Source organism: Microtus pennsylvanicus, chromosome 13, assembly GCF_037038515.1.
Source record: "Microtus pennsylvanicus isolate mMicPen1 chromosome 13, mMicPen1.hap1, whole genome shotgun sequence".
NCBI classification, from domain to species: domain Eukaryota; kingdom Metazoa; phylum Chordata; class Mammalia; order Rodentia; family Cricetidae; genus Microtus; species Microtus pennsylvanicus.
In genome coordinates this window covers 32,307,346-32,331,020 of record NC_134591.1, presented here as the reverse complement: position 1 = coordinate 32,331,020, position 23,675 = coordinate 32,307,346, and the positions used below count along the sequence as shown (strand labels likewise).

The 23,675-nt window shown below is 40.6% G+C and overlaps 1 protein-coding gene across 3 annotated transcripts in view; it reads right to left on the bottom strand.

Moving 5' to 3' along the window:
• Nucleotides 1-23,675, bottom strand: part of Fggy (FGGY carbohydrate kinase domain containing) — a 364,222-nt gene that overhangs the window by 220,998 nt on the left and 119,549 nt on the right. For all 3 annotated transcript variants that reach the window (XM_075945971.1, XM_075945973.1, XM_075945972.1), the window contains exon 6: nucleotides 12,402-12,517. In XM_075945971.1, the coding sequence (XP_075802086.1) occupies nucleotides 12,402-12,517 (116 nt within the window). The remainder of the gene's footprint in view (nucleotides 1-12,401; nucleotides 12,518-23,675) is intronic.

The following is a 23,675-nucleotide window of genomic DNA, read 5'->3' as shown; positions in this document are numbered from 1 at the left end:
AGGCATCCATCCAAGTGCGATAGTGGCATTTACATTTTGGTAGCAACTAACAGCTATCTAATTGGACCCAAGGTCTGCTTAGCAGGAGGAAAATCATGCTTAGTACTGTAAACCTAGACAACTACACACGGCTTATGAGGCCATGGATCTTAGAAAAAGACCTACAAGCCCCAATTTGCTAAACCAGTTTAATTCCTAGCTGTATTCTAAATACTTAGCTGTGTACCCAGAGATAAATATAAATCTCACCCATCATCAAAGAAACTTCTTTTGGCAACAGCAGGAGACCATTATAAAAAGCCACAACTGTTAAAAATGCAGGGAACAATTGCCTGTGGGGTGCCTATCTCCAGTTGATGAACCTACAAAAAAAACTCTTACTCTTATCTCAGTAAAGATTCTAAGAGCCAGGGAACAAGCATGTCTACTATCAGACTGTTTCTGCTTGCTATTATAGAGGAAACTCTACCCATGAAATCTCAACAACATGGCTGCCTAAACAAGACGCAAAAATCTGAACGGCAGTTGGCCTCATATGCAGATGGGAGAGATCTCACGGGTCCACTGCTAGATGAAGAGCCTCAGGCAATTAAAAACTGCCGAGAGAGGGAGAATTGATCTTTCCTGGGGATTCGTCCCCTGATTATCCAATACTGAGTGGTCAGCCCTAGAAACATTGATATATTTATATGAAGGCAAAACTGAAGGACTCATCAGCTTATATTAATATGTTGATTTGTTCATATACATATGTAACAATGGTTGAAGTAAAAGAATCTATGAGTTTAGGTTGGACATGTGAGCAAAAGGATGGTGGAGAGGGAAGGAGAAACCATGCAAGCACATTTTGGTTCAATCTGAAAAAGAAGGCTTTATGTGAAGTCATTGAAGTTACCAGGTAGATACAACTGCGCTTCCTGTGAGCCCCTCACAGGTTATGTAACTTGTTTGATATACAGGGCCAGGGAACAAACTCATGTCAGTTTGGCTCTATAACCTTTACCTCAAAGTACATCTGAGAACCAAATGCTGTTTTCGCCTATAGAGTCAACAACAGACCTTTGTGTATGGTGCCCATATCAGAACAAGCAAGACACCTCAGAGATTCTTCCTTTTAACAACCCCCTGGCAGCTGCTTTGCTTCGGTTTAAAGCCAAGTTACAAAGACCTTGATAAAGCACGGTGGGAGGAGGGGAGCAAAACATGAAGTATTAATAAACCTCGTACAATCATTACCCTGTCCCTTAAGTAGCCTCTGAAGTAAGAGCATCGGGAAAGAACACTGATAGGGGGATTTTGCTTGCCCCCTCAATACCCTGTACATTTCAGAAGCTAAGAGGATATGAAAATTTAACCGAATTTTAATGCCTTTCTAGGTTTTAAGATGCCGCAACAAAGAGATCATCTTCATTTTGCTCACCACAAGAACAGAAGGGGCACAGGGAAGGTGGGTCTGTGACTCATTACCTCCCAGGACCTGCAGAGGCTGTCTGAGAGGCAAGGAAACTTCTGGAATCAATAGGGTTCAAGGCAAGGCAGCGCCTGTCAGCGGGCCTTGGAGAAGGTCATTAGTCAACCAGTGACTTGGCTGCCCCACCCCAGCAGCCCTCTGATGCGAATTCTCAGAAAGGTTCATCTGTGCTGAGAAACTGAAAAGGTCATGGGTATGTACAAGTCAAAACTCACAGAACTGGGGTGAGGAAAACCACAGGAGAACCATGGAGTCACCTCAGAGACCAAGGTCGCCACTTAGCCTCTTTGTGACCAAGAACAGTGAGGCAGAAGAGTAATGGTGTGTCACATGCAATGCTGAAAGCCAATCACGCACAGGGGAAGCCTCCCAAGAACACTGGATGAAGCCACCTCTAAACGGAAGACAATGATGACATGGGGTCTGGTGTGCATAGGCTCGAAGGGCAATGACCTTTAGGAAAGGAGAAAACAAGCTGAATCGTCTACTTTAATTTGATTAAAACATGTGCAGCCATCTCCTCAGCTTCTGCTGAGGAAGGAAGTATGAGTGAAAGTGAGCAGTGCCTGCCAATCAGCTCCCGTGTCAGGCAGACTGGGGTTAGCATCTTGCCGCATGATTAACCTGCTTGACTGGGAAAGGCAATTTCAGGAGATAAGAGAACCCTAGAACTGTTCAAGTGTTTCTAGAACTGACTACTACATGCAGGGCCTGCTCCTGTAAATGTAACACTCCCTGCCCCACCCCTGTGGCCTTTATAGATATGAGGTTCGGAATGGTGCATAGGACTTCAAATGTGATCGGGGTTCTTACTGACTTTGAGCTGAGCATTGACTCAGGCCCAGGAGACTCCAGAACAGACTCATCTATGGTTCTTTTACCCTATGACCTTGATCATCAGAACTCCCTATGTTTGAGCTTCCTCATCAGTAGAAAGATACACTATTACCTACCCAGACGTGTTAGGGAGAGCAGTAATTTAGTATTAACAAGGTACCTATAAGTGATTGATTTATTGGTCCTTAGGAACCACTCTAGTCAAGCTAAGCAATAACTAAGTTTACATACATATGGACCCAAGAGAAGTCCGTTTTTCCATTTCCTGTATTTTAAACAAAAGGATGTGACTATACATGTATACCTGATAAAAACAGCCCTATAACCCCTTCCATGTCCCTCTAGCCCCATCTCCCTCTCAAATCCATGCCCTTCTTTGTTATTTGATTATAACTGCAACATATATATGCAATTCACAGAAATATAACCGACTGAGTTTATTATTTTGTGATGTGTTATGATTTTAGGGTTGACCATTTTGTGTTAGAAAACCAATTATGGGGCTCATCCATGAGAGATGCTAATTCTCCCTCTCTGGGCAGTCGCTTGTTGCATGCGGTTCTTTGTCTAGAATTGGGATTCCATGAGATTTTCTCCCTTCTGAGTTAGCATGTCTACTAATATTGTTCATTGTTCAGTTTTTATTTAAGAAGCCAGTCTTATAGCAAACTCTCTGGTCCTCCAGCTCTTACAGTTTTTCTGCCTCATCTTCCATGATGTACCCTGAGCCTCAGGTACAGGAATTGTGTGGTAGATATATCCACTGGGGCTAGGCTCTTCTGATGGCTACACTATGTACTATTGTGGTTTCCTCCAATGGGCTCTATTTGCTGTAGAGAGGCTTCTTTGATGATAAGTGATAGTTAAATTTATCTATGATTCTAAGATTCTTGACCTCACAAGCCCTGAGAATTTGGCTAGGTTTACAATACCAGACAAGATTTTCTTCCTCTCGAGTGGGCCTGAAGTCTAACTAGAGAGCAGCTGGCTTTCACTAAGAGTGCAACTATTGTACCTTTAAGGACATCTTGCCAAGCTGATCAGTGTTGGGGTTCCTAAGTGTCACAGTTGGATAGAACTATTGATTGCTTCCTTGACAACTTGAATAGTATTTTTTCTGGTACTATGGAAGATAGATGGTAGGAAAGAGGCTTGCAGGCTAGATTCAGCTTACATAACCTGAGTCTTGTATACATAGTGTCGGTGTCTTCAGCAAAAGAGACTTGCCTTCAACCTCTGAGAGGTAACCAAGGGCAACAGATTGTTTTGGAAGTCACTTGGACTAACCTGACCAACAACTAGAAAGGAAGTTTCTTAAGTTTGTTAGGTCAGAGTCTTAGGGCAATGCAATTGGTATAGCTTTATTTTATATACTAACAATAATAATAATAAGTGTATATAATATATATGTGTATGTATATATTGTATATAATTTTAGGCACACTGGCCCCCTTTCCATGGTCTCTCTCTCTCTTTCTCTCTCTGCTAATCTCTCTATCTAAATACTCGTTTGACCCCATTCATAGTCTGAAAGAATCCCAGCTAAGTTCAAGCAGAACTTCTTCAGACATTTGTCAATCACATAAACATACAAAAATAGGCCTATTTTTGTAATATTTACTACAGAGGCACTATAGTGATCTCTAATGCTCCAATACTATAGATGTTAGCCGTCGGAAGTTAGGAACCCTGTGATCTTTGGTTCATTTGTTCTCAGAATCTAACAGTGTACATCACATTGAGTCGGTGAACTAGAGGTAAGGAGGAAATGAAAGATTATTCAGTCATTAATATAACCTTATCGTACATACCACGAGCCCCCTTCCTGTTGCATTCCTCCTCTGAATGTAATTAGCAAAGCCCTTTAGGGGTTTGATCTTGGCTGGACTGGACCTGACAGCAGACCAGAGATAGCTCTGATTGTATCACATCTTTGTATATGCTATTGAATGCTGTGTTGGTTAATTAGGTGCTTTTATTTTTAGTTCTTTCCAGAAGTCACACATTTTGCATATATCATCCTTGCCCATTACAGCCCTTCAAGTATGATTATAAATGAAGAAAGCAAATCTCAGAGATGGCTGGTAGCTTATTCATTTTACACAGCCAGTCAGTGGTGTATCTGGGATCTGGTCCAAAGCCTTTCTCACTTGAAAGCTCATGATTTCTGGATTCCCCCAGTATGAAACAGAAATTAACTCATTTTTGAAAGTTTGATGGAAAAATAAATAACACACAGAAAATATTCTTTAAAAGTTATAAAACATTGTAGGAACATTAGTCATGGATTTTTCCTGAATTATCACCAAAATAATTTGTACTTTTAATTTTCCTATGGCTATATGTCCTTCAGTTCATGATAAATCAATCAATCATACAAGAACAGGTTTTTTTTTTTTAAGTCACCAGCCATGTGTAACTGAAGACTTCAGGCAAGCCTGTGATTCCAGCTAAGACAACTAAAACAACCTTCAGGGTCTAACTGCCTCATACCTTGCTTAGAAAAAGTCTGTGTGATTTCCAACGGTAGCTGAGAAAAAAAAGGCACTTCCCAAATTTAATTTTGGCAATAATTACTGAAATTATTCCAGGGTACTGTCTTTATCATATATGATCTGTCATATGCAGGCATCTAAGCTCATAGGAAAGCTATAACAATAACAAGTATTTGCTAGAAAACTAGCGTATGATGAGTTTTACCTATATTATTTTATTTATTCTTGCCAATCTCTGCAATCTACCACTTGAGGTTCAAAGAGGTCAAGTTGCATATGGCAGAGCTTGCGTGGCTCACGGGTGGCAGAACTAGAATTAAAATCAGGCCAGCCTAACTCTGGTGATTAAAGTAGCACCCGTAAAATAAGAACTAACTAATATGTCACTTACTTATTCTTGTTTGTCTACATCAAGCTGTCACTTTAAGAGACTGACTCCCAGATTCAACTGTCCCTGGTTACTTGGGCAAAGCATGCCACTGCTGAGGAGGGCCACTGGTGTCAGATGACCTAAATTACACTCTCGATGAGTGGTTCTTCCCACTCAGCTGACAACACCTAGACTGCCTTAATAAGCAACACTGTTGAAAAGTCTGAAATAGGAGAGCTGGCACAGAATAGTGAAAGTCATTGGGACACACACTTGCCAGTGGCAGGGGTGGCCAGTGGAGACAGAATAAAGCCTGATTTCTGCTCTCAGCTGTGTCACTAAAATGCTACAAAATCAAGAAACTTCGCCACACATCTCTGAGTCTTGGTTCTTATCTATAAATTATGGATATTAGAATAAGATCTTTATTGTTCCTTCAAGCTCTAATGCCCACTGATTCCTTAGAAATTCCTTAGGATGAAGGAAACTTGAGAGTTAACTTTACTTCTGAGAGTTTCCAATCATCTTCCAGATGCCAAACTGTAGAGAGGAACAGTGCAGACCCAGAAAGCTTCTAAAAACCATTACTTGCCATTATCACATCACAATGTGGTCATCACTGCTCCCTCGTCCTTATGGCTCTCTGGGGCTGTTCCTGGAAGGGACAATAATTGAAATAGTATTTCTGGGAACCTAGGGGGTGGGAGTGCACTGTTGGAAGAAGGTTGGGAAGTGAGTGATGCTGTCCACCAGGTTCCAAGCCACACTTAAAAATGATAACAGCTAACATTCCTATGGGCTGCATAAACCATGTCCTGCAACATTTGAGATCACACATCACAACCGACATTTATAGAAAGGAAAGTGGGTAGCACATGAGATTATAGAAAAGAAATGGTGGCAGGACACAGACAAACACTCAGTTACACAGAAGCTTCAAACTGTCCCAGTGGCCCTTGTTACCTTCCATCCTATATGCGGATTGCCATACGTAGTAATTAGACCATCTCTTAAAGGCATTGAAGCAAATCCTGCTATGCTGAGGGTCTTACCAGTTTCCCATCTTCAAGCAAGGGTAGAAGTCCTATAAGATATTAATCCATTGCCCACAATCTTACCCTATCCATCACTTTGAAGACACCCTATTCTTTCATGCCTCCATGCCTCTACATATGCTGTTTCTTCTGCAGTGGAAGACATTCTTTCATTTCTTATAAAGGGCACTCATATTTTTCAGTCACTCTTCCAGCACCTCCTCCTGAGAAGACATCCTTAGTATTACCACCAATATCCACAAGTCTCACATTGCTTCTCTATGGTACTAGGGACAGGAGTATCATAACATACATTAAATATCCTTTTTTCAGATTTTAAAAATTATTTTAAATTATATGTGTGTCCATGTGGAAATATGTACACATGAGCTCAAGTGGCCTCAGTATCCAGATGTGTTGGAAAAGACAAGAGTTATAATTACCAGTAGTTGTGAGCTGCCCAATATAGGTGCTGGGAACTGATCTTGTGGGTCCTCTGGACCATCTCTCCATCCTTCTTATTAAAATCCCGTTAGCATACATTTCTATATTTATCCATATCTGCCTGAGTAGACAAGAGATGGACAAGGTTCCCTTTGTTTCATTTTGTATACTTAGTCTAGTACCCAACACATGTGAGGCAAACAAAGAGCTAGCTAGCTGCATGCATAGATTACTGTGTTCATCGTGACGCCAGTCATTCATTCAGGCAGAAGACAGACTTGAGAGGGTAAAATTAGTTCATATGATATTCAGAGGATATTTCCTTTTCTTTAACAATAAGAAAGGCATAGCTGCACAAGATGGACAGGAATAAGAGATATAATAAAAAATGCAACAAGATCAAAGGCTCGGAAGAAATTGGAAAGCAAAGTCTGTGACAGTTGATGACCTCCTCTGGACATGGGATATAAGTAATATGACAGGCACCATATAGCCAATAAAAGGCTGGAAGTAACTGTGGCCAAAGATGCTGCAGGCTTCCCAAGTAGATTAGTACAAACTTCACCTAAATAACAACTCACAAAGATGAAGTGGCAGCAACAGGCTGAGAGGAGCCCTTGAAAGACGGAATGATGACCACTAATCACAGAACTCATGAATACCAAAATGAAAAGCAAGCCTTTAATAAACAAATGGACAAGTCTTTGGTAGCATGCCTCATTCTAATGGGAACATAAAACAGTGTGTGGGAGGAGTTCAAGGGGGATTTACAAGTCCTACAGCTACGGACAGCATCACTAGATTAAGGTCATCACAGCAGTCATGACTCATATTGCTAGCAGAAAACCTTGAGGAATATTACCACAAGGGGATCTTCTCTGATATCTTCAAAGATAGAATAATATTGATAGGAATACTCCCATTTCTGGCTTCCCATCACTCACTAATTCCATCCAGGAGAAGAGGAATCCCTTCTCTGATGCCTGTATGGCTATGTCTAATAGGTCCAGTTGCAACCTGGATACAGCATCAGGACAGGCTTGTCATGGGTGTCTTTACCTACACTCAAGCCAGTGGGCTCTCTCGTCTCATGAACCAAGCAAAGCGAATGAAGCGTGAAGCAGAAAACTACAACTAAATCTGCTTCCTCTCTGTTCCAGCCTCATAGATTGCTGGGGAATGGGTGGCACAGCATCACGAAGAGCCTAGTATATGGCCTGGCTGAAAGCAGAGACAAAGGACCTGCTTTTCACCCTGATGAAAGCCAAAACTGCCAGCTCCTGAGGGGGATTCCGGAATTATTTCATGCTAGTCAGAACTCAGAGCGAACACTGGGGAGTCACGACACACTGACATCTCCAGTGTGCTCTCGCCATTCATCCATAGGCTTTACTTAAAAATCTGGAGCGACAGGGCCAAAATATTTAAACCGCTGGATCAGCTGCTGCAGGATTGATGTTACTCTAAAGAAAAGTAAAATTTACAACCTTCCTAAACTTGTTGTTAAAATAGTTCCTGTCCTGGAAAAGTCTCTGAAGGAATGGCATCAGGTTCCAGCTATTGGTCTTCCTGGAGCCCCTTCTTAAGTTGCAGATGGTAATGAAGATTGCTGTGAGCACTGACTTGTGAAATAAAACTACTCCATCACCTAGAACCATTGTTTACTTCAAAGAATTGATAGACGTTCCATTAAGCTTTTGCAATAATTAAAGCTAAGAAGTTTATATATATATATATATATATAGCAAGCCCTTCACTTGAGCATATACTCACTCATTCATCAGGCATTTCATCAGCACTTACTCCATGCTAGGTGATTGTATCCACAGTATATGAAACTTGAAATACGTTGTTGTGGGGAAACAGAAACCAGTGTAATAAAATGGTACCCTCTTTTCCTTCAAGAAGGTCTCTTTTTTCACATTTGTCTCTGGTTCTGTGTCTCAGTTCAGTCAGCAACTCCACTTGGCCCCTGAATTTGCTCACTGCCAGGCTTCCCTGATCTCAAATAATGAATGCTCTAAAGCCAGCCCATGGAATCTTCGGACATAACACAGCTCTAACGTGCAAATAATCTCTCAACAATTCAGTCATGCTGATCCAATAATTTTCAAGACATGGCCTTCTCCAGTAAATACAATAAAATGCTTTTCCCAGGAAGCGAAAGGGCCACTGGGATTTGCTGGAAGGGAGCCTGGATAATCGATTAGAACAGGTGGGATGCTGTCTCTCTTGCGAAGGACCCGCCCCCTGCTGATGTCTTCCTTCCTGCCTGCTTTGGAGAGATGCTTGGGATTAAATAAGTGACCTGGGAATGATTTGCCTGGAATGAAAGGTCAAAATTTACTGACACTGATCATTTTATTGGACTACGGGTAGATAATCCCTTACTTAAGAAAGAAAGGAAAGGAAAATGCCAGGAAGGGAGAGGATGAGAAGAGGGAGGGGGACAGACAAAGTGGGTTGTACTTTCTCCATCAGCCACAAATTTTAAAACAATAGTCTCTAAATATATTTTCTATTATATTCTTTTAACTCACAAAATTATTTTCCTTACCTTCTACAATGTTCTATAACTAAATCAACCGAATATCAATGTTTGCACTGTCCTTGGGATGCACCATAGAAATATCGCATTTGATCACTAACTTACACTTCATAAATAATTTATTTCAAAAGTGTTTCTCCATAAGGCTCTCCATTGCTGAGGTGTTCAGTTTTCAGGGAAAGCATTTACTTACAGCCTGAGCCAAAGAAGGGTGGTAAAGACTTGACTAAAAGCTGCACACGGAGAAAATTATGGTAATTGTGTTAATGCCCAAATCCATGACACTCGATGCTCAAATTTGCTAAAAGGTTTTGTAGTACATTGCCCACATCTTGACGGGCAATGAGACCAGGAGACGTGCTTAATACTTGACAGAAGGCTTCCAAGATTCATCTTTCATAGTTCCAAGAACTGCTAAAGAATCTGGAAGAAACTTCCAGAGGAGTTTCTGAAATTCTAACTTTCATCTTAAATGACTTATGCTTTGTGTTCACACTGAAACTCCAAGCTCAAACAGAAAAAAAAATCAAAAGAAACATCATACAATTAATTCTGATAAATGGTTGAGTTTTAATTTGTGTAGGGCAAATTCTAGTTCATGATATGTCTCCCTCTGACATCTATTAAAAAATCCATTAAGTCAACAGGTAAAATCTAATAAAGTTACACTGAAAATTTTCTGTTAGATCAACATTATGGACTTTAATGAATATTTTGTAACTACTGCTCTATTAGAAGAACTAATATACTAACTGAACACCTATCTTGTACAAGATTAGAATAAAACTAAGGAAAAGTCAACATAATAATAAAGTAAGAGTTTAAGGTGGATGTAAGTCACCTAGTTACTATTAAGACCAGTATACATCCTTCATAACTTTTCAAAGCTGGAAGCACTAAGCTCCTAATACTATTATCTCAGTTCACACACGCAACAATCACACAGCAATTCCAATACAGTAATAAGCACGTCCTCAGGCTAGGTTGAGCTAGCCAAGAGAAAACAGTGAAACACTGTGTGAACAAGTTCAGTACAATACAGAATCAAGGTCGTCAGTTCATACTTTGTTTAATTTGCCATCGGAGTACTCAAGAAGAAACTAACCATTTGGGGGGAGAGGGGAACTATACTTATTTTCAAAATGACTTAAGGAACTAAAGTAACAGCTTGTGTTCCAGAACAATGCAGTGACGCTGGCTGATTTGGAGCTTCTGTTCATGCTTAGTGGTTACTAACCTGTGATTCTCATCTATAAACAAGCTGACCTATGCGAGACAAGGTATGTGGAATACAAAGGGTGCGGGAAAATAGGATAGCTGTTTCCCATAGGTACTTTTCCCAGGTGGACTCTACTATATCCCATCCTGTCCCAGGATGCTTGTCCCAGTCTAGTTCAAGTTGGTCTGAGATTCCAAACATTCTAGTGCTGACTAACCCTACCAGAAGCCAGCTGTAGAACTGTATCAGAAGCCTCAGTCTAGAATGTCCCAAGCAGACGAGAAATGTTGACACAAACTGTGAACCTTAAAAGTGGTTAAAGTAACTAAATCTCAAGTTTCTGATCTGTAAAACAGGAATAACAAATGAAAAGTTTTATGAGGGCAATGTATGTAAACCACCTAGTAGGGGACATAGAAGTCAGCTGACAATCTTTCTTCCTTTCTTCTCTTATCCCAAGCTCCAGGTCTTCTCTACCAGCCCAGAATCTCAGGTGGTTTTGGCTGAGCCATAGATATCACAGTGACTCTCTTCTGCTTACTGTCCTGGCCCTTCCCCTTGCTCTAGAGCTAGCTAGTAGAGGAAAGACAGAACACAGACTGCATGCACACCATGGCTAGCAGTGCTGGTTCTTTCTTACAGTCTCCGCGGAGCTTTACATAGAGCAATCCCGAGTAGCGTACTGGAGAAAAGTAGGTTGATCTGCAACAGTCGACTACAGGAGTCAGAAGCTGCAGCAAATATCACTTGCTGTTTAGCATCTTATAAGCACTCTCACATTTCAATAGGAACATACATGGGAACATGGCTGTGCAGTCAATAAAAATTACATTTTCTAATTAGAATACTAATTCAGGGGTCTACTGAATGTGTGCTGGTCAACAGGAGGTAATCAGAAGTGAGGTTATACTGCCTCCAAAGGAATGTGCGTCATGACTCTTAGGTCATTTTGATTCTTCCAGTTTTCTGGCTCAATGGGATTGCAGTAATAGCCACTTACTTCTTTTCTCTTCCCTTAAAGAGAAATGAGCTATCTTTCACACGAGTGCGCTTTTAGATCTTGATACAATGCTACAGTCAGCATACTAAATCAATTAAGAAGGACTTCTATTCAAGCACATATGACCTAGATAACAACTACTTACCAGAATAATAAGTACTAACTATAGGATACAAACATCACCCTGTGAAATGACCCTGTAAGTGGTAAAGGTTAATGTGTCTTAATTATATTTACCTAACACTGAAACTCTTTTTTTAAAAAATATTTATTTATTATGTATACAACATTCTGTCTGCATGTATGCCTGCAGGCCAGAAGAGGGCACCAGACCTCATTACATATAGTTGTGAGCCACCATGTGGTTGCTGGGAATTGAACTCAGGACCTTTGGAAGGGCAGGCAATGCTCTTAACCTCTGAGCCATCTCTCCAGCACCCAACACTGAAACTCTTCGCCAGGTAAACACCGAACAGTCATTCAGATCTGACCCATCTAGTTAGTGCCACACAAAATTGGGAGACTATACACAGCAAGCATTGACTTACATCCTACTGACTGTCTTCTTTTTTGATTCTTCTAACTCTGACCTTTCAATTTTATTTTTCCTTTTCCTTCTTTAGTATTGTTTCTTGAACCAAATTTATGAAATTATTTTCCTGCTTCTGGAAATGATCCCTATGTACCTCCTTGATGATATCATCTCTGACTTCAGTTCTGTGCACAATCATCGTGAGTCAGCCCCACTATGGGGCTGATATTCGGACATATATTCACAATACATATTTCCACGCAACTCAAACAAGTCAGAAAACTAGGGCCTAAAGATATGGTTTATCCATCACAGCTGACATATTCTGAAGAACCTAGTCTTGAAAAAAAATAGATTGAGTTCTCATAATACAATTCAAACCAAAAAAAAATCACAAATATTTTTGTATATACACATGAGTGATCACTTTTTGAATTTTCTCTTTGTTTACCTATTTTGCTGTAATTATCATCAATGAGATCTTCCAAACCAACCATCTTCCAGAAGCTGTCATCCCAACCTTTCTCTGCTGAGTACGTCCATTTGCAGACCAAGGAGCAGAGAGACCTAGTCAAATTGGAGAGAAGAAGGAACAACAGTGTGAGCTCGCTTCCTTCATATTTTTTCTAAATGACTGCTCTGGTATATTCAGTAGTGTAGCAGCAGCAGAGGGAGCAGTAATCATGCATTCCTGTTTTAATGAAGGGCTCTATGTATACCTGGTAATGTGTACTAGATCCTTTAGTTCTCAGAATGGGCTCAGCCTTCTGTATGGGTCCTGACCAAGCAAACATAGTAAGTGAATTTTTGCATTTACATCAACATTTATTTGACACATGTGTGATAATTATGAATTATAATACTAATTATTATTTGATGAAACTGAGTAAACATCTCAAGTTTAGACGTGATATTGGTATGGATATATTAAAGTTTCTCTTTATCATTCAGCATATAAAATATCCATGTATGAAACGACATGGCATTTGGAGCATGTTTCAAAAATAACACAAGAAGGGAAAGTGAATGGTGCTGTGGAGAGATGGGTAGGATTGGCCTGAACTGCTGGCCATTAGGGCAGACACAGGAATTCACACGAGTCTTGGTGTCTTCTACTTTTATATATCTTCCAAGTTCTCAACAATAAGAATGTTTCTTTTAAATGTCTGCTATAAAATAAATAATATCACTGCAATCTAAATCAATGCTTCGATACTGGAAGCAGTTTTCCTTTCAGCTTCATTTCTCAATGTCACCCTTAATATTCTATAATTATTCTGTTAAAATGACCTTTATGTCTCTGAAAGTATCATGCTCTTGCATACTTCCTTCCTCGGCTCTACCACTTACAGTTTAAATACCTCTACCAATCTTCTTCATCCTGATGGTTAAAGCTCTTATTTTAATCTAAGATGAAAATTCTAATTTTGGGTTAAATATTTCTTTTCTTGCCTCTTAGAAAATGAAATATATATATATAAATTTAAAGTATACACATACATTACATACATGTGTGTATATGTATATATATCCTCTATATTAATGTATGCATGTACACACACACACACAGGCGGGGGGCAGACAGAGCCAGTGCTAGAGATCCAATCCAAAGCCTTCTATGTATCAGGTAAGCAGTGAACCTCTGATCTTTATCCATGCCCACAGAGTATACTGTATATCATGACCTTTATCACATTGTAATTAACTGCTTTTTTACAGGTATTGCCTATATTTCTTCAACATATTCTCCATATTTTGTCCATAGCAAACCTTAGGCACCTGTAATATCAATCTTCCCATGTCACATTCCTGGTGACATAATTTGTGTTTGCCTCTGTTCTCAGCCATTCCCACCCCTGCATTCTGTCCTGTGCAGTACTAAGTCATTGGAACTCTCCTATAGTTAGTCTTTCTTACTCACTTCTCTTTACTTTACTCGTCCTAGAATGGTCTTCCCACTATACATCTGATTCTTAGTTAAATACCGTAAGTCATCTCCAACTATCTCTCTCTAGGAAGCCCCAATAGAGGACATGTTGAACCAAAAGCCGATGCTCAACACATCCTTCTCTTTCACTGACCACTGTAACTATATGCTTATTCCCTTCTCTACGTCTCCCACTATAAAAGCCCCCTTTGCATCACAAAATGTTCTCCTCGTCTCTGTATCACTAGTCCCTACCTCATGAAGGTGTATAGCTATCCACAATGAATTTTTGTTGAAAAGAAACATGAAAAATATGTCTTTATATTGCCATAGGTATGTGGCAAACACAAAGAGATCACAGTCATGCTGTTTTAAGGATAAAGAAAAAACCATTTCATGGGCCCACAGTCTTAATATAACTCATTCAGTCATACAGAACCATTCCCTCACTTGGTATTTGGTGGCTGTTATGATCCTGTTGTAGGCCTTAGTGGTAAGGTGTCCTTAACACAAGACCTAGTCCTTTGCTGGCCCAGAAGCAGAAAGTTTAACTGTGGAGACAGATATCTGTCAAACAATCACAAACAAATTCCTATAGAAACAAATAGCCCTATGTTTTCTAAAGAAAGAACATACAGAAACAAGAAATTTTTAGTGGGGAAATGTGATGCAATGCAGCGCTGGGCGTAGGGTGTTGAGGTGTTTGGGAGGAGAGTGTAAGATAGGGTCCACAGAGGAGATAACATTTAACTAAGTTCTAACTTGAAAATAAGCAAGAGACATTTATCATTAAAAATTTGTTCCGATGGCAGAACATGTCAGGTTTTGCTTAGTGGCAGAAAAACATTAAAGGAGTGCTTACACCAGCCCAAACAATATATGTGTGCTAACTCATCCTTTTGATTTAAGCAAGGCCACTTTTTCCCCAGTGGATGAAGGTGGGAGCCAACTATGAAGCAAGCTTTGTAGTACATGGTAGCCTAACACGCCCTAGAATAACAACTGAAATTTCAACCTTTGGAGGGCTCTAACAGTTTACTGGAAAAAAAACCGCCATGAACAAAAGACAAGGTCAAGAAATTATTTCCCATGACACAAGCACATGGGCCAGCTCTCCATTGCCCACCATCCTGTCAACGTTTGAAGACTCTCAATACCCCTACTTTGGCAGTACCTTCCATCTCATGAACTATTGCTGCTGTCTGAAGGCGTAAGTCACAAACAATCCCACACCAGTTTGGAATTATGATTAATAGAATGGTTATTTATTTAAGGGGGGGGAAAACTTACAGATCACCGTCCCAGACAACAGCCCTCTGCACAATCAGGAAGGGAGCCTAGTCGCCGAAAGCGGAGCTGGAAGCCAGAGTTTGCACTGGCGGCAGGGCCCAGGAAGCCGCGTTTTTTTTAAAACGGCGCCCACGGCTTTTTTTTTTAAGGCTGCTGAGTCAGGAAATTCTCTCTGCGGCACACCACCCACAAACAGCAAAAAGCTGTGTTAAACTCTGTTTTTTCTGTGTTTAAAATGAAGCTCTCTCAAGTTTTACATGGATCCAGTTTACCACGTTGTGTCCTCATCTCTACCCATTCGGCAAACTTCAAAGCTTCATTATAATCCAGTTCACTGCTGCTCTGTCAAAGCTTCCTTTGACCTCAAAGCCAAACTCACGGTCCCTCTAATATTCCAGGTAAGCTATAATTCTTACACTGTAGATCTAAACAGCTCAGAGAGATTGACGTGGCCTCCTGTCTTTACGTTTCTACATATCCACACCCTTTGCCATGTACCTTGACAGTGGAGTACCCCAACATTGTTCAGAGGGCCTCCTTTCCTTCGCCTAGATTTTGGGTAATGATGCAAGTTTGCATTTTGGTAAAGAATGACTCAGAGATGATTGCATACCCGTTACTGAAATGATTGCATGCCCATTACTGGTCTACATTTGAGGATACTTTCTGAGTTTTAGCTTGTTCTCTTGAACCTTCATCATTTCCCTGAGGAACGCATACTGAGCTAGCACATGGGGGGGGGGGAATCAGAGAACTGAAAAGACAAGGATCAGCTTAACCAGACTTTGATCACACCCTTAGATCGTATTGTGTCAGTTAGGACCCGATAGCTGTGCGTCTAGCTGAGATCAGAACTACCCACCAAGACTCGGAGTACACAGTCTGCCCTGAGTCAAATAAATGACCCCTGGATTCAACAACTAAAACTCAATGGTGGTTTGCTGCCGAGTGGTACTAATTCACAGTAGAAGTAAATTAGTCCAAATTTATTTTTCTTCCTCAATAAGGAAGAGAATAGTAATCCCTTATATCTTACAGTAAATTTGAATATCCAGTGTTGGACTCTAGCGTCCAAACACCGAGAAGGAGTCGCCCCCAGAGACCACCTCATACACCACAGCCGATGCAAAAGCATGAAGATTTTATTAATTCTGTCATGACAGGGTCCCCCAGCATTTGGGAAGCCGAGGGACCCCGAATAGCAGGTACAGTCTACTTTTAAAGAGGCCACAGAAATAAGGGGGGTTGTTCTTTGACTATTCTGATTGACTTATTTGAAAGGGCTATTACCAATAATTGACTGGAGAGCTGTTGCCAGATCAGATGAGGTAAGAGGTCATTTTGACCCCATTTCCCAGGGGACCGAACCAAAGCATACTTATATGGGTAATTGTTCAGGAACTGAATACGTGCGAGTGTAGCTGTTAGGTCCTTGGTTCCCAGGGGAGGAGGGGAGGCACTATGGCACAGAGGCTGAGAGGATTCAGAATTGTCAAAAATGGCTTCAGGATTGTCTTAAAGTTTTACACCAGAGAATATTCTTTGGAAGAAAATGACTGATCCAGGAAGTTTTATGGATACGGTGAAGCACAATTAATAAAATCTCAGAGACAGATATTGGGGTTCAACCTAAAACTCAGAAAAGCAAAACTGCCAGCCACTGGCTCTTACCTCTACCATAGTATGAAATGGGGAGCCTGCCTCCAGGAATCTTAGAATGAGACTAAGCCTGAGAGCTGTCTCCTCCCACCTTTATAATCCTCTCTAGTTCGAGGATTAAAGGCATGCACCACTACCGCCTAGTTTCTGTGACAAGCTAGTGTGGCTACTGGGATTAAAGGTGTGTGTTATTGCTGCCTGGTCTGTAAGACTGGCCAGTGTAGCTGTTTTACTTTTCTGATCCTCAGGCAAGTTTTATTAATACAAATAAAATGCCACTACAATACAGATTCCTCTAAAAAAAAAACAAACCTCATTCTATATATAGGTTATTCAAATATAATTAGGCTCTCTCTCTCTCTCTCTCTCTCTCTCTCTCTCTCTCTCTCTCTCTCTCTCACACACACACACACACACACACACACAGGTATTTTTTTCCCTTTTCTGTCTCTCTAACCCAGTTGCCTGAAACTTACTCACATTATAGTCCAGGCTAGCCTCAAACTCACGGCCATATTCCAGTCTCAGCCTCGGTCTCCTGCATATTGGGATCATGGCCATGTGCCATCATGCATAGCTGGTCCATTTCTTAGGATCTCTTAGAACTGGTAGATTACCAGGCTGTCCCTGATGCAGCAAAATCAGCAACATTTAAAGAGTGCATCTAAGGTCACAGGCTCTGAGTGACTCTCTACAAGAAAGTTAGGATTTTATTTTATCAGTCAAAAAAGACAAGGTACAGATAGCAGAATAAATAGTGTGTCTTGCCCAGAAGCTTCTACTGAAATCCAGGCTTTGACAGCCCCCAAAGTATTTTCCTGGGCAATCTGCCCTCCTGGGCCTCTAAGTACTGGCCAATTTCCTCACAGTCAACCAAAATGTCAGGACAGGAGTTCTGTGTCTTTCTTATGGAGTGTTTATGCCAAATGAATCTAAAATGCATACAAGTAAGAAAATCATAGATCCATCAGTATATCAAAATAGCAATGCAACACAAGATAAAACATAGCATTTGGCGGGCATGGCGATACATATAAGAGCAAAGTCACGTGAGAGATGGCATCTAGAACATCCGATAGAGACAAATACCATTGAAGACGAAATCACGAAACTATTTGGAGAACACATCAATGATGAAAACCACAAGAGATGAGGAGGAAAATACTAGAAAGATTCCTTAGAAGGAAAAAAATTAAGGAATTTAAAATTAAAATTTAAAGCTTCAGTTTTCCAGGCTAGCATGATGGCTCAGCAGGTAAAGGCACCTGCTGTGCAAGCGGACACCTAGAGTGTGATTCCCACAACCCACATGAAGGTGGAAGGAGAGAGCTGATGCAGACAAGCAGTCCTTTAGGTTCTATGTGTGAGCTATGTCAAATGCATGTGTCTTCCAACACATACACACCAATGCAACACATGTATGCATGATGCACACACTAGTGGCGATAACAGTAAATATTAAATTTTCTACAGAGGCGCTACCACAAGAAACGGGTGGAAATCAGTTAAATGACCTTGGAATAATGGATGAAGGGAATGGCTTATAGCAAGGAGGAAAGACAAGATAGGAATAGCAAGAGGGGGCATAGCAAGGGGAGGGGCGTAGCAAGGATCATAACACAAGAATTACAGAAATCCCAGAAGGGATATTTAAAAGCTAGGGAAGAATAAAATGCAGAACAGATGAGGAAGATATTATAAACAAGTACATGTAGTACCAGGCTCTTCATATACTGGGCCAAGGTAAAGCTTAAGCCTGCAGATTAAAAGTTCTCATTAAGTCCAGGAAATACTTGGATTTCAAGAGTAAACAGAAAATTATCCATGCTGCCAGACAGCAATACTAAGTTGCATACAAAACCAAAGGGCCCAAACAAGCTATGGAAATCTCATCTATGACCCTGGAATTCAGAAAACATGGAAATAATGTACAGATCACCAAGAAAATCTGATCCAAGTATCCTGCAGCCAGACAAAATATTATTCAGCTGTCAAGGGCAAAGAAAACCATTTTCAGCATACAAGGGTTTAAAAAAAGTAAACTACTCACATAGGCTTTCTGAGGACAATGCTTGAGGAAACACAAATTATCCCCTGGTTCAGAGTAGCTATGTCAATGGAGAGAAGCAAGAGGAATAAGATGACTGGTATCCATTTATGTGGTTCATATCATCTTTCTTTCTTTAAGTATGTATACTTATATGTGTGCATACAAAAGAGTGAATATTTATTTGTATGTGCTTCAACACATACATCTGTGTATATGCATATACACACATAGATTAAAACAGATTTAATTTAAACAGATGATGGTAATATAAACAATGCTGGTAATTTGGAGTCTTCTGAAATCACAACAGGCAAGCTGCACTACAAGTGAAATCCAAGAGAAGGTCTGGAACTGAAAAAAAAAAATAGGTAAAACCTCAAAGTCAGAGACTAAGCAAGGGTCTTGGTCTGTGTCACTGTCTCAAAATACCAAAGGGACAGAAGTCCCTCCAGAGACAAAGACCACATAATATAATCCCAATGCAAAACATAAGAAGCCCTCTTTTGAATTGTTGGTCAGGGCTGTCCAAGAGAATTTTTAAACATACAGCCTATTTCTGTTGCTCTTAGATTTCCCCCAGAGATGGAAGGAAGATACCATGCACTTCAGACACAGGACTAAGAGACCCCTGAGCGAGAACTGACCTGAATGTCTCCTCCCAGAATACTGTCTTTCGTGGTACCAGAAGGTACTATGCAAGCAACCAAAGGAGGGAAGCAACCAACAGTCCTACCCAGCTATGATACCTGTAAACCACATCAACAACCAGTACAACACCATAACCCTGAGTGTGCAGTAGTGGCAAACATATATTGGTGGAAATCAAGAGCTCTGTGATTGGACTGAAGACATGCATGACAAGAGGGAAACCATGCCTGGTACTGAAAACCTCGTTCTCTTCTCATTGAAAGCAAAGTCGTGGTTATTATAGGAGAAATCACAACCACTAATTCACTAAATCAACATAATCCCTAAGAACAACTTATAATATAAGTCCTTACACCTACAGAGAAGTATAATATTAGAAGTAAAAGAAGTATAAAGAAACTTCTTTTTACAATAGACAAAAACGACTACAGGAACCAAAATCAATCAAAATGCAATTTGGAGCCTGTTATGCCCAGATCACAGAATACCCCCCAAACCAACTAGGAGACCGAGTCCTGTATGTAAAAGCAAAGAGCCTTTATTCTTACACCAGTTTGCAAACTTGGACTCTCTGTGAGTCCAACGTATTGGAGTAGCTGGAGAGCTCCGAGCTCAGTTGGGGCTGCGTTTTTGTAGTAGCAAAGGTGGGAGTGAGGGATTTCTAAGGTTCAGGACTCCTGATTGGCTGACATTTGTCTAGGGTGTCCTGATGAAAAGAGATGGATGTGTGCTGGCAAGTGATAGCATCTATAATGGTTGGAACGTTAGGAATTTCCTTTTGGATAGTGTGTTCCTGGGTGGTGGTGCCTGGGTAGTCTCAGTTTGTGGTCTTTCTTTGAACCATGGTAAACTCAGGCCTCTATTGAGCTTAGCATGGCTAGGTCCTACAGAGGCCAGTCCCAAAGGGATACAACTTCAAAACAGTCACAGCTAAGGCTCACGGAACATTGCAGAAGAGCAGGTGGAAAGAGTGTGAGAGCCAGAGGATCAAGGAGTTTTCTGTGAGATTGTCTCCTAGCAACATCAGAAGTTACACAGATAAAGTCTCTCCATGAGTGGCTGAAACTTGAGCTGAACAAGGACAACACCTACAGACATGCCAAAGAGAACAAGGAAAGACCCATGACCTCAACCCTACACAAAGTACTATAGGTACTTTGAGACAACTGGGAGGACATAAGTGGTCTTCCCTAGAGAACAACACACAAATTGGCTATTCAGTGACAACAGGTTAGTAGCCCTGCAAACATACATTCAAGTAATATTAGACAGACTGAATCGATATATATATATATATATATATATATATATATATATATATATATATATTCAATTCATGTTCCTAAATAAAGCCTGCGCAGTCTCTATAATGTTACCTGTTCCTTGGGAAGACAAAGCATTCCAATCACAATTATCTCGCCAACCCCTTGCATCTGCCCTCTACCCTTGCAACCTCCCACACAAGTCATAATCAAATTTAAAAGAAAAAAACAAAACAAAAACAACAATAACAATGAGAATCTTGTCATAGAAGCTGTAGCTTGGCTGTTGAGTCACACAGTTTACCCTTTGGTCTACTCATCTTTAATTCCAAGTGTTCACTGCATAGAGTCATCACTCTGGCTCAAGGCCTTAGTTTCTATTACACCACACATAATGGGCTCTCATTGGGGCCCTCTGGCATATCCTGCTGTTGTCCTGTGTCATGGAGACCCGGCTGTTTTGGATCTACAAGTTTATCCTATTCACTTGCTCCAACAGTTCATGCACTCAGTGGATGCTGGAGTGGGCCAACTCATAGCCCTGGGTCTGGCTCTAGGTAGTAGCAGGGTTGGTCAGCTCACTAGCTTTCCCTCACTGTAACATCCCTAGACAAGCTCTCCAGCACCGCCCAGGCCAGCTCACCTAATGCAGCCTACAGCAAGGAGCAGGGGACAGTTTCTCTGCTCTAGGGCCCTCAGATCTAGGGTCTCCCTCACTTACTCTGCCAGGGCCTGCTCTACAGTTTTGTCCAGGCAAGGTGCAGGATCCTTCCTTCTGATTGGCTGCAGGGTGTGGGGGAGGAGATTCCAGGGGGGCTTGGGGTCAGCTCTCCCGCTCTCAGGGCTGGTTCACCTGAGACCCTGACAACTGAGTCAGCTCTAGTATGCTGTCCAGGCAGATGCAGGGCCTTCGCTAGTTTCTCATCTCCTGACCCCAAGGCCAGCTCTCTCACTTCTGAAGAAGACTAAGTTTTCTCACTGCTTAACGTTGGATACAAAAAGTGAGGCTGCAGGCACTGACAGAAACGAAAAGCAGATCAGAACCTGGAAATCACAAGAAATAAAAGAAAATGAAGGGCAAAATGAAGCCAGTAAAGCAAAAGTAACCACAAAGAATAAACAGAGGAGAGTAAACAACATAAATGTAAAATAAAACTAAGATGAGATAAAGTTAGATAAAGTGGCATGAGTGTCACAACTAGTGAATAAAGAGAAAAATCAAAATAGCATTAGAAGTGAGTAAAATATTTCCAATGTATATTTTTCAATCGGGTAGTTCTTTTTTTTTAAAAGGTGCATTTTCAAAAGATAAGACATATTTTTTTAATGTTAAAATTTATTTTTAGAATTATTTTATTATTTTTATTAGGTTTATCTTGGGTGTCTGTGTGGGCATGCACGTCTGAGCTGGGGTTCATAGAGGTCACAGACATCAAAAGTCCCTGCAGCTGGAGTTACAGGAGCTTGTGAGCTGTCTATCATGGGTGTGAGGACTAAACCTAGGTTCTCCCCAAAAGCAGAATGAACTCATAACTACTGTGCAACAGCTCCAGCTTCTACTTATTTATCATCGCTGTGTATCCATGTATGTGATGCTTGGGGTGGGAGTGAGGGTAAGCATGTGTTACAGCACGTATGTAGAGGTCAGAGGTCAACTTTTCCTAACTCTATGTGGGTCTCAAGGATCAATCTCATATGGTCAAGACTGCACATCAGTTTTACACACCAAGGCATTTCACAGGCCCCAACACATTTTTAAATATGATTCAAGCATGGGGTAGACAAAGACAGGTAGAGAGCCTGGGGGCTCAGTGCCCAGTGGGCAGTTAGCCAAGACTAATCAGTGAACTCCAGGCCAAAGAGGCTTTTTCTCCAAAAAGGTAGAGGAGGTAGATCTCTGGTCTTTATACACATGCATATACATACCAATACACACACAGGCACCCTCACACACATGCGTACACACACATTTACAAACACACAAAATATATAATAATACCTCACATAAATGGAAAACATAGATAGTTATAATGAAATATGGTATTGTACTTTCAGTATTTAAAGAAATAGGTAAATCATAAGAGTAATTATAATTATCTCTACTGTGGAAATAAAGGACATGGATATAATGAACAAACTTAGTTTTAAATATTTGTGCAGGAGGAGGGGGAAAAACATTTTACATGCAAGTACTGAATGGCATAAGTGATATTTAACAATGGGTTTTATTAGAATAGAGGCCTGAAAATGGACAACCTAATCAGCCAACTCCGAGAATTATAAAGAACAGGAATAGGTGAAACTGAAAGATTAAAATGGAGTAGGGATGAAATTCCAGTGAATCAACATGAAAACATAGTTAGGAAAAGACGAGAAACAGGGTTGGGAACTATAAATAACAAATATCATAGAGGAAAAGAGGATCTATAACCATGGAAAAGGCAAAAGTTAACAGAGAAAAGACCAAAGGATAACGCAAGCAACACTATGGAGCTGTGGAAATAAACAATTTGGCAGAAAAATAAAATTTATCAAACAGATACTAGAAAACTCTACTAGAGTTAAAAGCAATTAAAACTTTAAAATCGCCCTTCCAATAAAACCTTGCAAGTCCAGATAGTTGTAGAAAATCTAACATTCACTGACCAGGCCAATCCCAAGTACTTCAGGCCAGAAGATTGACTGCTTAGTTTATTACTAAAGCTAAAATAATAGTAACAATATCCAAACAATGCCAGCACAAGACACAGAAAACAGGCCATGCTTACAAAAGATACAAAAAAACAAAAAAGAAAAAATACAGGCTAGCCAGGCTGTGGTGGCACATGCCTTTAATCCCAGCACTTGGGAAAAAGAGGCAGTCAGATCTCTGTGAGTTCAAGGCCAGAC